The sequence below is a fragment of the Leishmania braziliensis genome, chromosome 32 (assembly GCF_000002845.2).
Source record: "Leishmania braziliensis MHOM/BR/75/M2904 complete genome, chromosome 32".
Classification (NCBI taxonomy): domain Eukaryota; phylum Euglenozoa; class Kinetoplastea; order Trypanosomatida; family Trypanosomatidae; genus Leishmania; species Leishmania braziliensis.
The window spans coordinates 1,464,656-1,484,190 of NC_009324.2; the positions used below are offsets into that span (position 1 = coordinate 1,464,656).

At 58.3% G+C, this 19,535-nt stretch overlaps 6 protein-coding genes and 1 pseudogene across 7 annotated transcripts; all 7 read left to right on the plus strand.

The window, feature by feature from the left end:
• Positions 1 to 699: 699 nt before the first annotated feature.
• LBRM_32_3910 (3-hydroxyisobutyryl-coenzyme a hydrolase-like protein) lies at positions 700 to 1,800 on the plus strand (the record flags this gene model as incomplete). The annotated part of the gene is made up of 1 exon (XM_001567690.1): positions 700 to 1,800. One exon carries the CDS (start codon positions 700 to 702, stop codon positions 1,798 to 1,800), a length of 1,101 nt encoding a protein of 366 aa, XP_001567740.1.
• Positions 1,801 to 2,830: 1,030 nt separating this feature from the next.
• Positions 2,831 to 3,958, plus strand: LBRM_32_3920 (putative 3-hydroxyisobutyryl-coenzyme A hydrolase; the record flags this gene model as incomplete). The annotated part of the gene is made up of 1 exon (XM_001567691.2): positions 2,831 to 3,958. The coding sequence occupies one exon, from the start codon at positions 2,831 to 2,833 to the stop codon at positions 3,956 to 3,958; it is 1,128 nt and encodes a 375-aa protein (XP_001567741.1).
• Positions 3,959 to 7,304: 3,346 nt separating this feature from the next.
• LBRM_32_3930 lies at positions 7,305 to 9,916 on the plus strand (annotated as a pseudogene). Its single transcript is given in 3 exon segments — positions 7,305 to 8,753; positions 8,755 to 9,366; positions 9,368 to 9,916. Coding segments are annotated over 3 exon segments (2,610 nt in total).
• A 1,441-nt stretch (positions 9,917 to 11,357) lies between these two features.
• Positions 11,358 to 13,544, plus strand: LBRM_32_3940 (conserved hypothetical protein; the record flags this gene model as incomplete). Its single annotated transcript, XM_001567692.2, has 1 exon — positions 11,358 to 13,544. The coding sequence occupies one exon, from the start codon at positions 11,358 to 11,360 to the stop codon at positions 13,542 to 13,544; it is 2,187 nt and encodes a 728-aa protein (XP_001567742.2).
• Positions 13,545 to 14,191: 647 nt separating this feature from the next.
• On the plus strand, positions 14,192 to 14,599 carry LBRM_32_3950 (conserved hypothetical protein; the record flags this gene model as incomplete). Its single annotated transcript, XM_001567693.1, has 1 exon — positions 14,192 to 14,599. The coding sequence occupies one exon, from the start codon at positions 14,192 to 14,194 to the stop codon at positions 14,597 to 14,599; it is 408 nt and encodes a 135-aa protein (XP_001567743.1).
• A 1,724-nt stretch (positions 14,600 to 16,323) lies between these two features.
• On the plus strand, positions 16,324 to 17,748 carry LBRM_32_3960 (hypothetical protein, unknown function; the record flags this gene model as incomplete). Its single annotated transcript, XM_001567694.1, has 1 exon — positions 16,324 to 17,748. One exon carries the CDS (start codon positions 16,324 to 16,326, stop codon positions 17,746 to 17,748), a length of 1,425 nt encoding a protein of 474 aa, XP_001567744.1.
• Positions 17,749 to 18,303: 555 nt separating this feature from the next.
• Positions 18,304 to 18,924, plus strand: LBRM_32_3970 (conserved hypothetical protein; the record flags this gene model as incomplete). The annotated part of the gene is made up of 1 exon (XM_001567695.1): positions 18,304 to 18,924. The coding sequence occupies one exon, from the start codon at positions 18,304 to 18,306 to the stop codon at positions 18,922 to 18,924; it is 621 nt and encodes a 206-aa protein (XP_001567745.1).
• Between the last annotated feature and the right edge of the window lie 611 nt (positions 18,925 to 19,535).

Genomic DNA, 19,535 nt, shown 5'->3' on the forward strand with positions numbered 1-19,535 from the left:
CCTTCCCTCCCTCCCCCCAGTCAGCGCGACGCTGCTTTTGTGCTCACCACCGTTCGAGCCGGAAGTGTGGGCCACGCTGGAGGATAGGGAGATGATCATGTGTGCTGGCATGGCTGGTCGGACACGGTTATGCCGCTCTCTTTCTTGGGGCGTCTCTTTTGGCTGTGCCGCTGCCTTTCTTCTTTGGCATGCGTGCCCACCATGCGGACTTCCTTGTCTCTACTGACTGCGAGGTCGAGTGCCCTTCCAACCCACCTGCAATCCCCCCATAGATGATCACCTCTGTCTAGCCCCCGACCACCGCCCTCTCTCTTTGCGCGTCCTTCGTTGTCCTCTTTGCTTGTATAACTCCCTCTCCCCCACATACACATGGACAGGACACTCCGCGCCTCCATCCCCTCCTCTCTCGAGCATCCCCCCTCCCGCAGTGACGCTGGGTGTACCCCCTCTCCCCTTGACCCCCCTCCTCGTTTCCCCCTCCCCCGGCTGCGCTGTCGCCTCTCACCCCGTTTCCCCATCGGTGCATTACGCAGAGCCATTCGTGTAGCGCGTCCCGCCCCCCGCACGCACCCGCCCATTCGCCCCTTCGGCTTGCCCGTGTGCGTGTGTGCACCAGCTGCTCTGCCCAGCCGAAGCCCGCCACCTGCTGACGCGCGCATCTGTCCACGGAGAGGGCTGCTGTGAAGTGCGCGTTCCACCATGCGCAGTGCGGTTACTTGCATCAAGAGCCCGGGTGCGGCTCTCTGCACGGACACTGCCACCTGCCGCACCATCACGTTGAGCTGGCCCGAGTCGCTGAACGCCATGTCCCTGCCGATGGTGCAGGACCTGCATCGCCTGTACATCACGGAGCCGCATCCCAACAAGGATGCCGTGTACGTTGTGCGCGGTGACGGGCGGCGCAGCTTCTGTGCTGGCGGCGACCTGAAGGCCCTCACGGGGCCCGACCAAGGCACGCACAACCCGCTGTTCTACCGCCTGGAGTACGAGGTGGACTCGCACATTGCGACGATGCGGCGCACGCAGGTGGCGATGTGGGCGGGGCACGTGCTGGGAGCGGCGTCGGCGTGTCGGTGCACAGCCGCTACCCGCGTTGCGTGCGAGACGACGCGGTTCGCGATGCCGGAGACGCAGATCGGCGGCGCGAACGACGTTGCGACGAGCTGGGTGTTCTCGTCGCTGCCTGTGCGCGGGCTTGGCGCGTACCTCGCGATCACGGGCAACGCGCTGCACGGCGCGGACGTGTTCCACGCGGGCCTGGCGACCCACTACATCCCTGTGGAGAAGTTCGACGCTGTGGAGGCTGCCCTGGCTGCGCTGCCGTCGTCGGAGGGCGTTGCGGCGTGCCTGCGCGGGTTCAGCGCGGACGTCGCTGTGCCGCCGTTCACGCTAGCGGAGAGCGCGCCTGTGCTGGCGAAGGTGTTCGGCGCGATCACCGCCTCGACGCGCGTGCGGGACATCATGGACGCGCTGCGCGCGGACGGCGGCGCGTTTGCTGCGAGCGCGCTGGCGGTGATGGAGCGCAACTCGCCGCTGGGCATGACGCTTGCGCTGGAGAACATGAAGCGGCAGCACACGGCCGGGTGCACCAGCGTGATGGACAGCTTCCGTGGCGACTATGCGGCGATCCAGTCGTCCATCTTTGTGGCCGAGCTGGCGAAGGGCGTGGAGGCGCTGTTCGTCACGAAGGAGAAGCGTCCGCAGTGGAAGGTAGGGTCCGTGGACGAAATCAATGTGGAGCTTGTGCGGAAGCAGTTCGAGCTCGTGGAAGGTTTCCCGCCCCTTGGAAATGGAAAGTGAAGTTATTGCTTGATGTTTTCTGTTGCTTATTTTGGTATCTGCCGAGTGGACGTTTCTTACCGCCTCTCTTTTTGGTTTTGGTGGTTGCATTGTTTGCTATTCATATCTGTGCGGTACCGAGTTGTGGTCTCTCAGCTCGGTGTGTGTTGTGTGCAGTTTGTTTTTGTTTTTCGGGTAATAATCGATTTGTTTTCTTTTTTTTTTTTCAGTTTTTTTTTTTTTTTTACGGGTATCTATCGTGTTTTTTTTTTTTTAATGCGTGAAGTGGTGTTTTTTTTTCGGGGGGCTACCAGCTACCCAATTAACGCACTATAGTGACGTGCGTACGTAAACGCTTTGCTACTGTAGCGAGACTGGATGTCGCTGGTCGCAGAAGGTAACGGTGAAGGGTCTCTCGACTTGTGTGCCCTTGCCCCTGCGGTGGGCAGAGGCTCCGCTGGTGGTGTATCGTCAGCTTCGGTGGCGGCTGTGTTGCCCCATCTTTCTTTACATGCAGGTGGGGCAACGCACTACGATTTGTGCCTTCTGTGTGATTCGTCGCACGAGGCGATGGGGGTTGGGCGGTGTGCGTGTGTTTGCTGCCGTTCTTGTCGTTTCAGCCCTGCGCACCGCGTGTTTCCCTGCTGACTTTTTTCCCCTTCTTTGCCCCTCTCGTTCTCTGCTATTCGCTGCTTCTTCGCCTGCCACTCGCTTCTTGCCTGTATCGGCGCTGGTACGTTCGTTCCTTGCGCGCTAGAGTCATTGTCACCTTTCTTCGGTGACACTCCTCTGCCAAGGCTTCTGGAAAGGCAAAGGGCACGTAACGCGGTGCAGCGCAACTGGGGCGGACGGCGTTGCTTATTACCCACGCGCCTTTGCATCCAGCGCCTTGTCACTCATTGAAAGGTCGCCTATTTTCGCTTTAAAGGGAGCGACTCGCTTAAAACGTCTCCTCAGCGATCGGCTTGTTGCGCCCCCATTCCTTCTCAATTGGCTTTTACCCCGAAGACGAGCGTGAGAGTTCTAAGGCTCTCGTGTGGACTCGCGCATGATGCGTCATACAGCTGCGCGTTGTAGCGCGGCCGTGCTCTGCACCGACTACCCACATGCACGCCTCATAACCCTCAACAAGCCAAAGTCCCTCAACGCGCTAGACTATGACATGACACGAGAGCTGCACCGACTGTACGTGACAGAGCCGGCTCCTCTGTCGTCCCTGTACATCCTCACCGGTGCCGGCACGAAGGCTTTTTGCGCCGGTGGCGATGTGATTGGCCTCACGACGAACACACCGCCCGGGTGCGGCCGTGGCTTCTTTTACGAGGAGTATCAGGTCGATTACAAGACGAGCATCCTTCCTGCTGGGCAGGTATGCCTATGGGATGGCTACGTACTCGGCGGCGGTGTGGGCGTATCGGTTGGGGGCACTTATCGTGTTGCGTCAGAAAAGGCATGCCTTGCGATGCCTGAGGTGGCCATAGGCATGTTCCCCGACGTAGGGGCGTCCTGGTTCCTGCCGCGACTGTCGGTGCCTGGACTGGGACTCTACATGGGTCTCACTGGTCACCGACTCCGGGGTGCCGACCTCGTGCACCTCGGCCTTGCAACGCATTTTGTGCCATCTGCTAAGATGGACGATCTGAAGCATGCTCTTGTCTCGATGTCGAAGGCAGGTGATGTGGAGGCGGCATTGGAGAAGTACGCGACGCCGACGGCGCAGCTGCCACCCTGCACCATCGCTCATTCGTTTCCTTCTCTCGCCCAGTATTTCGACATCACAGAGGATTTGACCATATTGTCCATCTTGGATGCGTGCAAGACGCACGCGCACACGGATCCGTTGATCAAGGCAGCAGCAGACCTCATGCCCACCTTTTCACCGACAGCGATGACGCTCACACTGGAGATGCTGAAGCGCGGTGCAAAGCTGAGCACACCGGTGGAGGCGTTCAAGATGGAGTACTGCGTTTCCCAACGGGTCATCGCGGCACACGACTTTCGCGAAGGTGTCCGAGCCCTGCTCATTGATAAGGAGAAGGGGCCGAAGTGGCAACCGGCAACTTTTGCTGAGGTAACGGCGGAGGCCATCGATGCGTACTTTAGACCCACCACGGCCGACCAGTTGGTCTGGGATCCAGTAGCGCCGCTGCCAGAGCGCGCATTGTGTGATCTTACCTGAGTTGTATCCTCATGAAAGTGCGTTGCTGTCTTTGTCGTCCTTCTTCTGCCTGGCTGCGCCCTCTCTACCCAGTGGAGTAGGATGGCCCACGTCACCATCTCCGTACTCGTCACGACGCGCCGAAATCGAGCTCATTTTAGAGCATTGTCGCATGTTTTCATTTTCCTTACAACGCGCCGGTATGTGAGTGTGTGTGTAGGCTTTTCTGGGCGAGTTGCATTCTCTGATCCGCAGTGGATGCTTCGCGACAGCGAGGTACACAGATGTGAACTTCCGCGCAATGGGTCAGGTGGGAGCAGGTGGGAAAAAAAGTGTGATCGATGCTGTGGCACTTATGTAGTGTTTTGTGTTCACTCGCCGTGTTGTGGTGGAGCAGTGCTCGCCAAAAAACTGCAGAAAGTCCCTTGAGGACTTCTACGCCAAAGCTGCTGCCGACACAGTGGGTGCGACAGCATACACAGAGAACCGAGATCAACTCGAGGAGGCCGATCTGCTTTTCCCCTTTTCGATAGTGCTGCTTCTCCGCACCTGCCTGTGCCTCTCCACAGTCACCCAAGAGAGCGATGTTGTGCATGTAGCGCGGGAGGTGTACACGCCGAATGGTGGTGTGGTCACAGCGCTTCGGCAGCTCTCACACGGGTGTGCAGACATCAAGCCCTTCGGAGCTCAACACGCATATGCTGCCTCTCTACGCAGTGGTCGCGTATACTGAAACTCATCCACAGCCGGCCGGGACTGCGGGCGGACTCTCCAGGCTCCCCATGTGGAGCGTCGCCACACCACAGTACGGCACGCCGCCGCTTGAAGCGACGAGGGGAGGGGGCGAGGCATGGCGCACAGGCGGGGGCGCGGGGTCTGTGAGGGCCCTCACCTGAGGCCGGCCCGCTTCCTCCTCGACCTGCGGCCGGCAGGTGCCTGGACCACACCCATGCTACCCGCACGACAGACGCCCGCGCGGACCGAGGCGCGCAGTCCAGCCAAGTCCGTCTGGCGCCGATCGCGCCGCACGTATCCGCGTTGTGGACGGGGAAGGACGAGGAGGACCCCCGACCCGCATGGCCCGATTCGACGGCAGGACGGCTCGCCCTGGACGCGCAGGATGCGGCCGCGGCGCAACACAGAGCCACGCGTGGACCTGCGGCAGCGTACGGCTGTTTTCTGGCTGGCTTGCGGCAGAATGGAGTGTTGAAAGTGAAAATAATTTTTAGTGGGTCGCACGGCGGGCGTCTTCGAGGACGTCTCGTAGATATCCGTGGACGGACCTGAATCTTTTGCCGTGGACTGGTGCTGTGGTATCATTGCTGGTCTGCGTCTCTTTCTACCTCAATGGCGCTGTCGCTATCACAGGCAATGTGCAATGTGAGCTTCTCTGTGCGTTTGTTCGGATATGTGAGGCTCTCCTCCCAGTGGCCCCACTTCTTTGCTTTTCCACCCGCCGGCATCCATTCCATTGGGCAACACCTTTCCTCCCTCTTTCCTGTGTGTGGGCTTGCGCTTGTGGTGCGTTCGCCTGCGGCGCTTATGAAGTCCCAACCACACGCACGTGTATAGCTCAAACGTGTCTGCACCACTGCATCTACGCTTTTTCACAGAGCGAGGGATTGCCATTTACACTCATTTCCTTTTTCTCATTCCTTTTCTCCTCTTGCTCTGAACCTGTAAGCGATGTAGTGACGGTTGAGTTCCTCACCCCCCCCCTCGCCGAAAGCTGTCAGATGTCAGTGCAGGCGACTGCGCAGAGGTGTGCGCCTGTGTGACGCTGCGTACGCTCACATATTCCTGGACTACTGCCTCAACTTCATTCAATTCTCAATCGAGGTTGACGCGTACCCGCACTAACGTACACGTGCTTGACTGACGCCACAGTTTCTGCCGCCACTTGTGTGCCACTGAGCTGAACAGAGCACCAGAGAAACGCGTCTTCGTTTCTTTCTTCCCCTCTTTTCTTTCCTTGTGCACTCTCACCGCATGTTGCAGCTCCATATTGTTTCCCGCCTCGTACTTCTCCCACCTACCGCTGCCGCACGCGTAGGTTTCTTTTTACCCTCGTTCTTATCGTGACTGTGTGCGCGTGCGTGCGCGAGCGACGCCGCCACCTCAGTGAGCTCGACACGCCAGTGACCCACAGCGTAGTGAAGTGCTGTTGCATTACCTGGGCCGAGTAAACAAGAAGAACGAAAAGCGGTCGACTGAGCCTTGCTTTACTTTCGCCCCTCTCTCCTGGGAGCTCGAACGCACCCGCACAGCACCGCGGAGGACAGCAAAGGCGAAACATAAGTCGTTCAGAATTGCGGCCCTCTTTTCTCGTTTCCTCTGTTATTTTGCTTCTCCGCTACACTGCGGCCATTTTTCACTCCTCTCGTTTCTTCGATTTTGAAATCCGCCCCCTTCTCTTTTCACTCCCACCTCATCTCACCTCACCTCTCCGCTCGCCCATCCTCTCTCCTTTGTGTTGTCATTGACCAGTGCCCGCACGGCTTCGGACTATCGACCTCGCCGTCGCCTTTCCTGGGGCGGTTACTTGCCGTCTTCGAGTACTGTAGAGACGGGTCGCACATAGTGCCCATACCCATGAAGGGAAAGGAGGGCGTGAGGGGGGGGGTTGTGCGATCGTATCACTCGGACGAGGAATATCACTGCGTGTGCGTGCGTGTGCGCGAGGGGGGTATGCCGATCTTCGTTTTTCTTTCGTGTTGTGTCTGTTGGATTATTCCCTTTACGAGGAGCCGTCGTGTTGTCCCGGCTCTCTGTGGTTCGCGCTCCCTGTGCTTGGCTTGGTTCCTTCCTCGTTTCACTTTCGGAAGCAAACACGCACGCACACGCACCAAAGTGTGTGCGGCAACCCCAGTACGCCCTGCCTTTCCTGTAGCGCTTCCCCGCTTCTCTTTACTTGGGTGTCTTCGTTTGGGTTGGCACGTAGAGCGACAACTTCGCGTGGCAACGTCTTTATCGTATCGACCGAATCCCCATATTAGTTCGCCGTGCTCACACGAGTGGGTTTCCCCCGCTTCGCCTCTCTCTTCTCCTCTCTTCCACTGGTCACCACTAGAGATAGGGACAAGCAGTGACGAAAGACCAAGCGGTATTGGCAACCCTGCCGTGACGATGAACAGCGACCCAATCCCTCCGTTGGGTTGTTGTTCTCCCCTGCAGTTAGTCGCCTCTATCCTACGCAGTATTGAGGATGCGCGTGAGAACAATTTTCTGTCGCCGTGGCGGTGTCGCGGTGAGGTGGACATGGCATCCCTGTTGAAGACCCATAGCCTGCCTAGCTCCGTCCGCACCACACGTCGCCGCCGCTGCGGAGAGGAAGGACTGGACACAGATATTTAGGGATCTCGAGCGAATGCGGAAGAAGGAGGAGCTCCCTTACGAATCGATCCACAGCGACCGTTTCGAGATCAACTCCCATCTTGACGGCACATTTGCTGGCTCTTGCCCGGGGTCGTCTGCCGTGAGCTTCGTGGGATGGCGACGACGTGGCTTGGCGGCAGGTGTCAGCGCCGGAGGGAGCAGCGTTGAGGGCGGCTCTACCTATGAAAGGCATTTCAACGTCACCCCCGTCACGGCGGAGTCCGTCACCGAAACTTCAAAGGCGGAGATCTCAGCGGCGACACGGGCATCCGTGAGAGAGATTAGTGGCGGCAATCATGGTGATCGAAGCGGCGCTGCTGAGATGCCACTCAGCACCTCGTCACCGCCCGCCACCTACTCACTCGCGGATGCGGATAGGCAGAGCCGCTCTGCGCTTCCGGTACCGGAACGCATCTCGGGGACTCCTCGCTGGCTAAGGCGGCCATCGGTGATGGGGGGCCGAGCCTCTATCGTGAAGTCTCTGACGAATGCCAGCGCGGTTTCACCGGTGGCGGCGGCTGAGTTCATGAGGAGAGAAGAGGTACCGTTGTGCGCGCCAGCCGCCTCGCCAGCTCACTTGCCCACCACCGATGCTTCAGTCGAGAGGCTGAGCGAGGTCGCACGCTTCTGCGCGCTGGCAACACCGCCCGCACATGCGAGCCCATTACTCACTTCTTTGGCACTGCCAACGCAGAGGACGTACAGAGACCCTGCCGGACCCGCCGCAGCATCGTCGCGTGGGTCGCAGTCCAGAGCGATGGTGGCCAATGCTCGCAGAGCTGCACCGACCCCTCTTGCGGGAGGGGCAGCATCTACTTATCCTACGACACGGGCGTCGTATTCGCTCAGTGCTGTATCGAAGCCGCTCGCACAGACGTACATTGAACGCCACAAGAAGGCTACCGCTACCACCCCTGTCGGTAGAGCGTCGTCCTCGTCTCTGAGAGGACACGCGTACTTCCTGCCAACCTCTGCCGGACTCACTGTCTCATTCGTGTCACCCATCTGTCCAGGTCCGACTGCAGCCCCGACAGCGGAGGCAGTGGTAGTAGACCCTCCTTCAGAGACGGCGGCCGAAGCGCCAGATGCCGCTACACCTGCTGTCAAACCTGCCGAAGTGAAACCCCACGGCAAAGCGCCATGCTTCCCGGTGCGAGGCGCCTTCGAAGATAGGTCCGATCCGCGAGATTCACAACCGCAGTTTCAGCCGGCAGGAGTCAAGGCTGGCCGCCCGAGCACGGTGGAGTTGAGCAAGGTAGCAGCATCGTGTATGACGTCAGTTGTGGTGGAGCCTGAGCTACGCTACAATACAATCGAGACCCCCAACGTCTCTGCCTCCTGCCCCCGAGCAGTTCTTCACGATAGACTAGCGAGCGCGATACGAGCTGCGCGCGGCATGAGGCAGAACCGCACCGTGGGCAGGCTCTCTGCTGAAGGTGTGAGCCGGAGCGGCTGGAAAAGTCGGCCTGTCCCCCTGCGCCGCCTCCTCCGTGCTGAGGAAGCGCAAGTGCTCTTCTGTGGGCCGCCTCTCTCGCGAAGGGCCTCTGTTTGGCGCTTCGCAGTCGAAAGGAGGTGGTACCCCTCATTCCAGTGTTGGCGGGCTGCTTTACTGCACCACGGCCCTCACAGAGCTGCGCCGCCAGGAAGTGTTGCGTGACGATTTGGCCGGAGAGCGCAAGGCTGCCGAGGAGGCGCGGGCTTGGGTCGCGGTTGTTAAGCAGTCAACGGTGTGTAGGCTCAACGTTTCAGGCGCCCACGCTGTAGAGGCGGCATCGTCGGTCCGTGCCGTAACAGTCTCTGCCGAGACTCGGCCGTTGTTGTCGCAGGACACATCGCAGCACGTCTTGCAGAGCCGGTGGCGCGTGCCGGCGGTGACACAGCCGAGTGTGTCGCCCAGGCGCGTGGCGGTGGCGAGTCCTTTGTTCACTGCGCCAGCGGCACCGACAAGCTGTCTGTGCCTGTGCCTGCAGAACCCTAGGGTCCTTGTTGCGCAACGGTGCGATGAGGGCGTCAACTCCACCTCTTCGAAAACTCATACAACGAGCGCTAGCGTGACTGGCACTCACCGCTAGCACTCCTGCAGCTGACATTGGCCGCAGCTTCTGTAGAGAGATGACGCAAAGCCGGTCATCACTCACCGGTACTGAGACTTTCGAGCACCCACAGTAGCCACTCGAAAACAGCCCATTCTCGCGAATCATGTCTTACCTTCGGCCAACGGCAGTGTGCAGAGACCCTGCTGCGGCAGAGAACTCCATCAGTAGCAGTCCAACAGCAAACGGATGTGCTCGGCGAGCAGAGTGTCGGACGAGCATCACAGCTGACCCTCTGCAGGCTGTTTCGATGGAGACAGCGTTAGGTTTGCCCGAGCAGGCCGAAAAGCCATCACCGTCACCCGAGGTTACTACATTTCTTGAGCCTACTCCCGTCACATCACCGTTTCCGCCACTGTCAATAGCGGATAAGACTCCGGTCAGCGCGGTTATTGCCACAGGGCAACCGCGCCCTGCGCCGTTTTGTGTGGAATGCAGTTATCTGCACATGGATGACTTGGCCAAGTTCTGCGCGTTGTGTGGTCACAAGCGCGTGCACCTCTTCTACTAAAGCATGTTCGAGTGGACATTGCAGCTGCTTGGCGAGGACATTGGGGGGTACGACCACGGGCTAATAAAGAAGTCGGCGTTGATCTCTACGTTTGTTTACTCTGATGGGCGAGCAAACAGGCAGAGCAAAGCAAGCAAGAAGATGGCTCTTGTGCCCTGGTGGCGCATCTCGGTGCCTGTGCGGTGAAGGGGCTCCGTCTTCTCCTTTCTCGTTATGGCTGCGAGCTCAGCGATTCCTCCATATATACACATACATATATGTATATTTTTCGATCCTTCTTCCGTGTGGCACGCTTGCGTGGTTGTGTGTGTGTGTGTGTGTGTGTGTGCTTGTTCTCTGCTATCCTCGGAATTTAAAGCCTCAACGTGCTGCGTTTCCCCTCCACGCTACTCCGCTTTGTGCACCTCTGTTTTCACTCTTTCTCTCCCTGTCTCCCTTCCAGAGGCGCCTGGGTGTGCAGTGGGCCACCGGGGGGGGGGAGGGGAGGGGAAGAAGAAGATGGCCTGGATCAAGTGAGGTGGGTGGGGGAAACAAGGACTGGCCACCACACGCATCTCTATATTATGCAAAGATGAAGGTGGATGTAGTAAACACGCTCGTACCCGCGGGGTCGCTCATGTATGAACGAGGCAGAAGGGGAGCCGAGAAGTGCCACACCGCTGCGCAATGCAGCGCTGGCGCCGTCTCGCTCCTTCTCTATGTGAGGGCCCCCGAGAAAGAGCTCGTCCCCCAGCTGTATTCAGTTGTAGTCCTTGTCATCCTCTGTACCTCTGTATGCTTGCATGTGTGTGTGGGTGTGTGTGTTTCTCCAATCCTCCCTCTCTCTCACTCTTCGTTCTCTTTTTCCTCTCCCACCCGTCCGCCCGCCCCTTCGCAAGGAGGGGGGGGGCTAACACATAAAGGAACGTACGCCTCTCTCACATTTTCCATCTCGCGCACAAACCCACTCACGCACGTTTGGTGCGTGACACCGCCCTCGGTGCCGGTTCATCCCTTTTGTTTGGCGCCCGTACTTCGTTTTCTTCCCTGATGCGTGTAAGTGGAGGTGGTGAGGGGGACGCACATTCCTCTCTCAGTGTTTCTCTGTGTTTTCCTTTACTGTTTGGCTTGATGCTTTCTCTCTCTCTCTCTCGTTCACAGTGATAGCGTCTATCGCAGTGCTTAAAGTATGCGCCGGAGTGCCCTTTTCCTAGTTGGCGGGTTGAGCAAGGTGTTCTTTGCCGCAGTTTTGCCGCCAAGCACGCCGCCGCTGTCATCCGCTGGTGGTGGATTGACCTCGCCTCCGCCGTCAGGTAGCGACACGACCCTTGCGAAGGGAAAACATATCGGCCGCATCATCGAATGGGACCCCTTTGAGCGCCGCGGCGCCATTACCGAGATTGAGGGCGGTCGCCGCTACACAATAGCGAACACGCGCGCCTTTGAAACCGTGCTGCCGACGATGCTGCGCACGCTTGAGGGTGCCACCGTGGAGTTTGATGTTGACAGGCAACCATCGGCCGATCGAGTGATCATCCGGAACCGGCTTACTCCCATCACAGTGGAAAGCTACCAGCGGCGTCCACCTGTTGATTTCTTGAGCCTTGAGATGTTGGGGTGGGCAGATCCACGTGGCGCGACATCGAAGCAGAATGAGGTGAGCAGTGACAATGCAAAGAGAGAGGGCGGCGCCACTGAAGGAAGCGACACAGCAGCTGATGCCGAGGAAATGTTTGCGAAGAACATCATCGTAGATGTCAGCAGCATACCAGCCACGCAGATTGCGCGGTGGAGCGGCCCCTTGTCGGAGGAGGCGGTGATAAAGCCCACCAAAAACATTAAGGACATGCGCAGCAGCCGCCTTTTTGATGCTGAGACAAACGCTTATCTTCGTTTGAAGCAGCGGCTTGGTGGCACCGCCGAGGCACAGCGCGTACTGGCAGAGCAGCGAGAAAAGGCGGCAAAGGCTGCGGTGCGGCGAGAGGTCATCACCGAGAAGACGGAGGGCGTCATCTTGGCCTGGTCCGGCATCCACCGCAGCGGGCTCATTCGCGAAGGGATACAGCATACAGGAGAGCATGCGTCATTGGGGAGCGCATTGTCAGTCACTGTCGACAATGAGGATTCAGCGGCTGCGGGGGCTCTCTGCATTATTCGCAACGTCCATGCGTTTCAGAGTGCGCTGCCCACGTCTCAGAGCCTGCAGCAACGCCGTGTCGTCTTCACAAAGGTGTCCTACTCGGTCCAACCGCACCGCTACTACGCGGAGAACGTTGTCGTGGTGGGCGATATGCGCTACGATGCCGCCGTGCCGTCGCTAGAGGAGGCGCGCGCCCTCAAGGAGCGAGAGAAGGCCGCCGCTACGAAGAACCACCGCCTCGGAGCGCTTATCATGGAGGATGACGCCGGCGATGGTGCGGAAAACAGGGGGCGGCAGTGGCACAAAGCCCAGCAATTTGCTGCGGGTAGTCCGTCTACGGAGACATCTGTGCATGCAGGCGCCTCTTCGTTGTTGGAGGAGGATGGGATGCCGGTGGATCCTGAAAAAGTTCTTTACGGTGTTATTGTGCGCTGGAGCGGCGGCCAGGGCGTCATTGAGAGCGGGGATGGCCGCCACTTCTACCTTCGCTCCGCCGCAGATTTTGAGCAGCTGCTCGACATACGCTCGCACCACCTGCGCGGCGCTGTTGTTCAGTTCAAGCAAGATGCTGCGAGTCCCCGCTATGCATGTCAAGTCGACATACTTAGCACTGCTGCGACGACCATGAGTGAGGTAAAGCCGCTGCTGGAGAAGACGCAGTTTAACGTGTCCACCGCCCACAGTGCCGCATCAACAGCAAACGGCGAGGCAGCGGTTGCAGTGTCCAAGGCAGTACCGGAAGAGGTGGAGTGGACGCATGGCACACTCCTCTCGTGGTCACCCGTGGAGGGCCAGGGCATCATCATCGGCGAAGCAGATCAGGAGGCCCGCTACGTGCTGAGAGACGCTGAGGAAAATGTTGTTAACTACGCTACAAGTCAAGCGCTGCTTAGAAAAGGACGCCGAGTAAAGTTTACGCCGTTTGGCAGCACAGGACGGTTGGCGTGCAATGTAGTGTTGTTGGAGGCAGAGGCCGAGGAGGAGGCGCTGGCAGAAGAGGAGCTTCGGCCGAAAGAGCCGCAGTTGTCGATGGATGGAAATAAGAATGAAGCCATCCCGTCTCCTATGAGTACGAGCTACTGGCTGAACAGAATGGACAAGGCCGGGTATAACACAAAGGAGGTCAGGGACTTGCAAAACCGCGCGTTGCGGCTGGACGAGGACGAGGACGGCGACGACGGCACCGAAGGTGGCAAGTTCCTCGATAGCGAGGATCTCCTGAAGAGGGATCACTGGTGGAGCGACCCGCGCAAGAATGTGCGGTTCCCGAACAGCGACATGACGGCCGGCCACCTCGCCCTCATTGGCCCTGCCTCCATGATGAACATCGCGATGAAGACAAAGGACCCAAAGAAGCTAGACAAGATGCTGAAGAAGTACCAGTCACGGTTAACAGAGGAGCAGAAGGAGCACGCATGGAAGCAGGCGAAGGAGATGGCACCCAAGTATGAAGAGTGCATCCGAAAAGGCCGAGAGCGCAACGAAGAGCCCACCTTCTACTTTTTCTAGCTGCGTGGGTGGACATCCGTGACTCTGCCTGTTCGTCGTGGTCGTTCTGTCATAGTAGTTTGCTGCCGCAGCGGCGTCCTGATGTTATTCGCACACCTGCACGTCTGGGGTGTGTATCGTGTGAATCTACACGCACAAGTGGTGCGTTTACCACCGTGCATCAGAGCAGTTCTACATGGAGTGCGGATGGATACCCCGCCGGCAGAAATCGCATTTTTGCCCTTCACGTTAGGTATGTGACAGTCGTCCCTTGCCAGTTTCTTTCTCTTGTGTACTCCGCTGATCACACGGTGCAGCCGCTTGCCACCGAAACAAGCAGGAGTGCACTGACGAACGTGTTCGTTTCGTAATTTCTGTTGGCCGCAGTGCTCGCTGCGCACCCAACCACGCATCCTCAGACATATCATTCGCATTCACTTCCCCTTTCTCCTGCTCTACCGATTCTGTTTAGTTCGCCTGCCAATACCGGTCAAGACACTCTTCCTCTCCGATTTGTAATTCCTGCACACTCCTGCTCCCCATGGGCGCGCACACGGGGTGTTCGTCTTGATTCCCTTTTAGGTTCTCTCATTGAAGCGGACAGAAAACCATAGGCAGAGACGCGCACTCACCCCCACGCTCCCCCTAAAAAACGTTCTCAGCAGACAATGGTCTCCAAGACCCGCAAGCAGCGCCAGAAGAAGAAGGCCACTATGCAGGCCAACGGCGGCGTTCTCCCCCTGGTGGTGCCAAGCGTGCCCAAGTCGGTGCACCTGAAGAAGACACGGCCCAGCATGAAGGGCAAGATGAAGATCCGGCTCGGGCTTGAGTCCCCTATTGACATCTACAACGGCTTCGATGAACGCAAAGGTGTGTTGTGGCGGTGCCCCAGCTGCGGGAAGGAGTGCCGCGTAGTGGGCTTCTGTGTCGACTGCGCTTCCGGCGTGAAGTCAAAGACGCATACAGGCCAGCTGATGAGGCGGGCGAGCACGAAGAAGGACTCTGTGCAGACGAGGGCGCCAAAGCTGCGCATCAAGGCAAAGAGTAAGACGATGAAGCTGAAGGGTAAACGGTAGCGTGGAGGGCTTGAGACGAGGCAGAGAGCGGCGATGGGCAGGCTGGCCTGCTGTCGATGCCCCTGCGAGGTTTTGTGCGCTGGGCGTGGCGCATCTTTTCTTCGCCCTTCATGAATGGCTGCATCCTAAGCACGTGACGGCGCGTTAAACGAAAAGGTCGCCTGACAGAGTGACGTCACACGCACATACGCATACCCAGACACCGAACGGTGGGAGAAGACGATGCACGCGCTGTGGTGGCTGTACCAACGTTTGAACACACGCGAGGCTCATCTGCCATGAGGAATCGGGGTGTTGAGGTGCTTCTCTACGGTTTAAGGCGTGAGGTAGTGACGTAGTGGGAGGACTTGTGTGTAGGTAGGCGACGGGGAATGGGAAGAGCCGCTTGCAGGTGCACTTTCTGTGTATCGAAAGGGGTCGGATGGCCAGTTAAAGTCACGCCCTTGCAGTGATCAACACGCCGCATCACAGGTGCACATCAACGTGACTATCCCTTTTCTCTCCCTGTCTCTCTTTGTGCCTCTCTTTTTCTCTACCGGATCGTGATGCGCAGGATGCTGCCGTCTGTGCGCTTTGCAGGAACTCTTTGATCTCTCTGTTTTTGGTTCTTCTTCGCACCATGCGCTGAGCGTTGCCCCAACACATCCGCACATGTCCCCCGTACTGCCAAATCTCCTTTCTGCTCTTCCCGTGTGAGCTTTCCTACTCCTTTCGCCTTTCTTTCGATGCAGAGCTCGTGCAAGCCCCTTCTCAGAGGGAAAACGCTAAACAGCGCCACTCCCTGTCTCCCCTGCAATGCGGTACTCTCACGCGGATCCCTTTCTTCTCCTCCTCTCTCTCTCTCTCGTTTTCGGCTCGTCTGTATGCAGAAGGACGGGATCGCAGCGCTCCTGTCCTTCTGTGTCCCCTCCAACACACACACTCGCGTAGCCGTGCGCCCACTTTTCGTCTCGCGCCTGCTCCTGCAAAGCCGCAACGTGCACCCACGCGGCCTCTTTGCTTACTCTGCTTCTTCCTGTGCCTTTACTCCACATGTTTTTCTTCATTCCCCCCCCCCCCCCCCCGCTATCCTCCTCTATCGCGCGCCGCTTTCCGTACCCTCCGTAAAGCACAACCACGCACCGACATTTACACGCTGAGTTGACGAGCTGCGCCCGCGCCGAGGCAGTTGCTTTCCACCAGCTCATGCCAGAGAGAGAGAGAGGGTCACTATCGAGATTCATCCGTGCTTGCGCGTCGCCGTTGCGCCTGCTCTAATTATGCGGCAACCCGACATCGCTCGACAGCGACTCGACGAGGTGCCGCCTGTCCCCGGGGCCACTACAAATACATCATTAGGCGCGGAGTGTGGCGCTCGAGTACCTCTCCTGGGCAGTCGAGTGGCGACTCCAGTGCATCGCGCTTCTCGGAAGGCGCTCTTGATGAGGTCTCGTGAACCCATCCCCATGCCGCAAGCAGTGCCTCTGAGCTGGAGTCATTCAGAGGCTTCCTCGGGTGATCTCGGGGTGGCCAGAGCACGGATCTCATCTGGCGCCGGTAAGGATACTGTACGGTCTTCTTGTTCCGCCCATTCCCCTCACAGCGACGGGGGTGGCGTTATCAGGGCGTACGTCGCGGCGGAGCACCGCGAAAGCGATAACCCTACGGCTGCGGATGCTGAGAGTTTGCTGCATGAAAGCCACCGGGATGTGACGTATTTCTCTCAGTCACACACGATCCCGTGCATGGTGACTATGCTCCTTCTCTTCAGCTCTCTCGTACAGGGGTTTTCCTCGAGTGTCGTTAGCATTTTCATGAATGGGGAGCTGGCGCTGCAGCCAGTGGAGGTGGCCCAATACTGGGCCTACATCGGGTGCATGATGTGGTTTCAGCCCCTTCTAGGGTACATCTCCGACGCCGTCGTGGTCTTAGGCGAGAAGCGCCGACCACTCTTTGTCTTGGCCGCCGTCCTCAACACAGTCATCTACGCGGTGTACAGCCTTTTCCCTGGCGCCACCGGTAGCTTTACAAGGTTCGTGGCGTGGTCCATGGTAAGCCAGCTCTGCACGATGGGGCTGTACATCCCGTTGAACGGGTTGGTGGTGGAGGTAGGTCGGCACGACGCGGAAACAGTGGAGGAGAGCAATGCTCGTATGAGTGTCATCATGTCCGAGACGATGGTTTGGCGTTCCATGGGGAGTCTGATCGGGGCAGTGCTGCACACGTGCCTCATAGCGTTCTTGTCCGTGCGTCCGCTACTCGGCATCGCGGGCCTGCTGTTTCTCGTACTCGTCCCGATTGTTGGCTTCACGCCACGGCACCTTTTCCTCCGCCCCAGTATGCAAGACGGTAACTTCTGCAGTAGCATCGCCAATGCGGGTTGGATGTTGTGGTCCAACTCCGACGTCCGCAATCTTCGCAGAGACGGCGTTTGCTTTGTCCTTCTGCTCGCCTTTGTGTTTGTGTACACGATGATGCCTGACGCCAGCTCTATCTACTACAGCTATCTCTACGTTGTTTTCCAGTTTCCCAACTGGTTCTACTCGATGAACGGCTGCATCGCCCACCTCGGCTCTATGGCTGGCGCTTACGTCTTCTCGTGCTGGACGAACCGACGTGCAAGACAAGAGGCCTGCGGCGGAACCCGCATGTCTGTCTTCTTCATATTTATGATGGGCAGTGTGGCGTGGGCAGTGGGGTATGTGTCTAATCTCTTGTTGTGCACCGGCTTCATCACGGGGACACTGGGCATATCGGCTGCCGTGTACGTGCCAGTCGACAACTTCTTCACTTCCCTCGTCGCGCGATTTGCCTTTATGCCGACTCTGATCATGGCTGCTGAGCATGCGCCGAAGTTCTTCGAGGCAACCGCGTTTGAGGTGTTCAGTGTGGCGAGCATGGGCGGCGGTATCGTGTCGGGGTTGCTGACTGGCTGCATTGCAAAAGGCCTCCGCATCACTCGCACCGATTACAGCCAGTTGTGGGCGCTCATTTCCGTCTCGATTGTGGCGAGGCTGATGCCGATCTTCTTGGCGTACCTTTTGCCAGAACGGCGCGCTTCTCGCGGTGGTGAGGGCCACCTTGACGACGCTGTCGTAGTAGTAGGGCACGAGGCGAGCGATAGCTCAGTTAAGGCTGATGGCGCCACACCCTGGACATGGGTGACTTAGGGAGGATGCACTCGCACATTGGATGAGGTGGGCTTGCAGTTGTGTAGCCGACGAGCCACCCATCGCACAGGCGCCACCGACACATGAATAGCCGTACTTCGTTGCCTCAAAGGAAGGCGAGATGGCCAACCCATAGCGAGGCGCGTGGACGAGACATACGTCTCTTTCTCTTTCCTCCCGTTCCCGCTTACCACCTTTCATATTGCGCGAAGAGAACAGAAGTCATGCAAACGCTCCCACATACGCACATTCTAGCCTGTGTCCCTGCGGCTGCAAAATTGGTGAGGATGGCGCTGTTCCGTTGCTTTCTCTCGTGAGGGGGGAGGGGGGAAGGCGCAGTTACTCCTGCTATCGCTTTTCCTCCTACCGAAGGACGACGACTCCCACTGCTCAGTGAAGCCCTATTTCCTCTCTCTTCCACTCACCGCCTCTGTCTCTTCTCTCTGCGTCTCTTCTCGTTCTCGAGCTGCTGTTTTTTTTTTTTATTGTTCTCCCACCTCATCGTAGTTCATCTGGCAGCAGAAGCACGCGAAGGGGAAGGACACCAGAGAAGCCATGCTGTCTCTGGAAAGCCTGCAAGCGTGGTGCGCCAGTGTCGAGGATGCGTTTTGGGCGGCGCACAATGAGGTAATGAACGCGACTGGTGCTCGCGTGTTCCTTGACGCTGCCGCTGCCGCACCGTCGCTCAGCATTGGCTCCCTTGTGGGGGGATTCCTGCGGGCGGCATACCAATTCTACGCGGCAGTGAACTGGTCAGAGCCGTTTTTCCGCTACCTCGCCGCCTTCCACATCGTTGTGTGGGTGGCTACCCTCACCTCCACGTGGGGAGCTGTCTCTGACGAGCGCATTATGGGCGTATGTGCGGTACTTGGCGTGCTGCTGCTGTCTGGCATACCAGCAAACTCCTACGCCGGCCGACACGCCGAATGGCTCTTTCAGGAGCCTGGCGTAAACTACTTCACAGAGGACGGGACCATGATGATAGTGGTCTACCTACTGCCTCTGCTGGTCTTGTTTGCGTACCTACAGTTGCGCCAGGGGTACCGCATTGTGTCGCTGATGCTGCAGTTAAAGCGCGCTCAGTTACGCCGCCAACTGCGACAAGAAGCACGGCGTAAAGACTGCGGCGACGGCTGCAGCGGGGACGCTGCTGGCGAAAGCAAAAAGATGCAGTAGGTGCTCAACGACCGCTACTCGAACCAGACAAGCGCGTCGTACGTTCGAAATCACCTTTGCTTCCCTTCACGTGCGTCTGCAACCAAGAGGAACTGGGCTACGACACGGCCGCCTTACCGCGCAGTTCCATAGAGGCGTAACATCACTAATGAGCTGCGTAGCTGGAAGAAGAACAAAGTCTATTTCACGGACGGAGGAGAGACACGTCGGGAGTCCACACATCGACCTCCACCGGTGCGGTTGAGCTTGGTTGTATTTTTCTTTTCCGCAGTCGGAGAGACGCCGTGCGCAGGCATACTCACCTAGTGAAGCGTGTAGTCAGGTGATGTGAGGCTACCAAAGGGTTCACAAGTGATCGTCTTGCGCCTGCGTATATTGGTGAGGCACGCCCCTCTGTGTAAGTTGGTGTGTGCCGTTATCATCAGCTTTCTCTCTCTTTGTGTTTCACATATTCTTCACTGGATTTTGGTGTCTCTCCTAGGGAAAGTGAGTGGTGCTTTAGTGCGCGCGTGTGTCATTGCTTCATACTTTAGGGGAGTTTGGTAGCCAACTCATCCCCCCTCCTTCCACCGTCTCCCCCCATCTCCCGCACCCTCCCCTCAAGGTGTGCA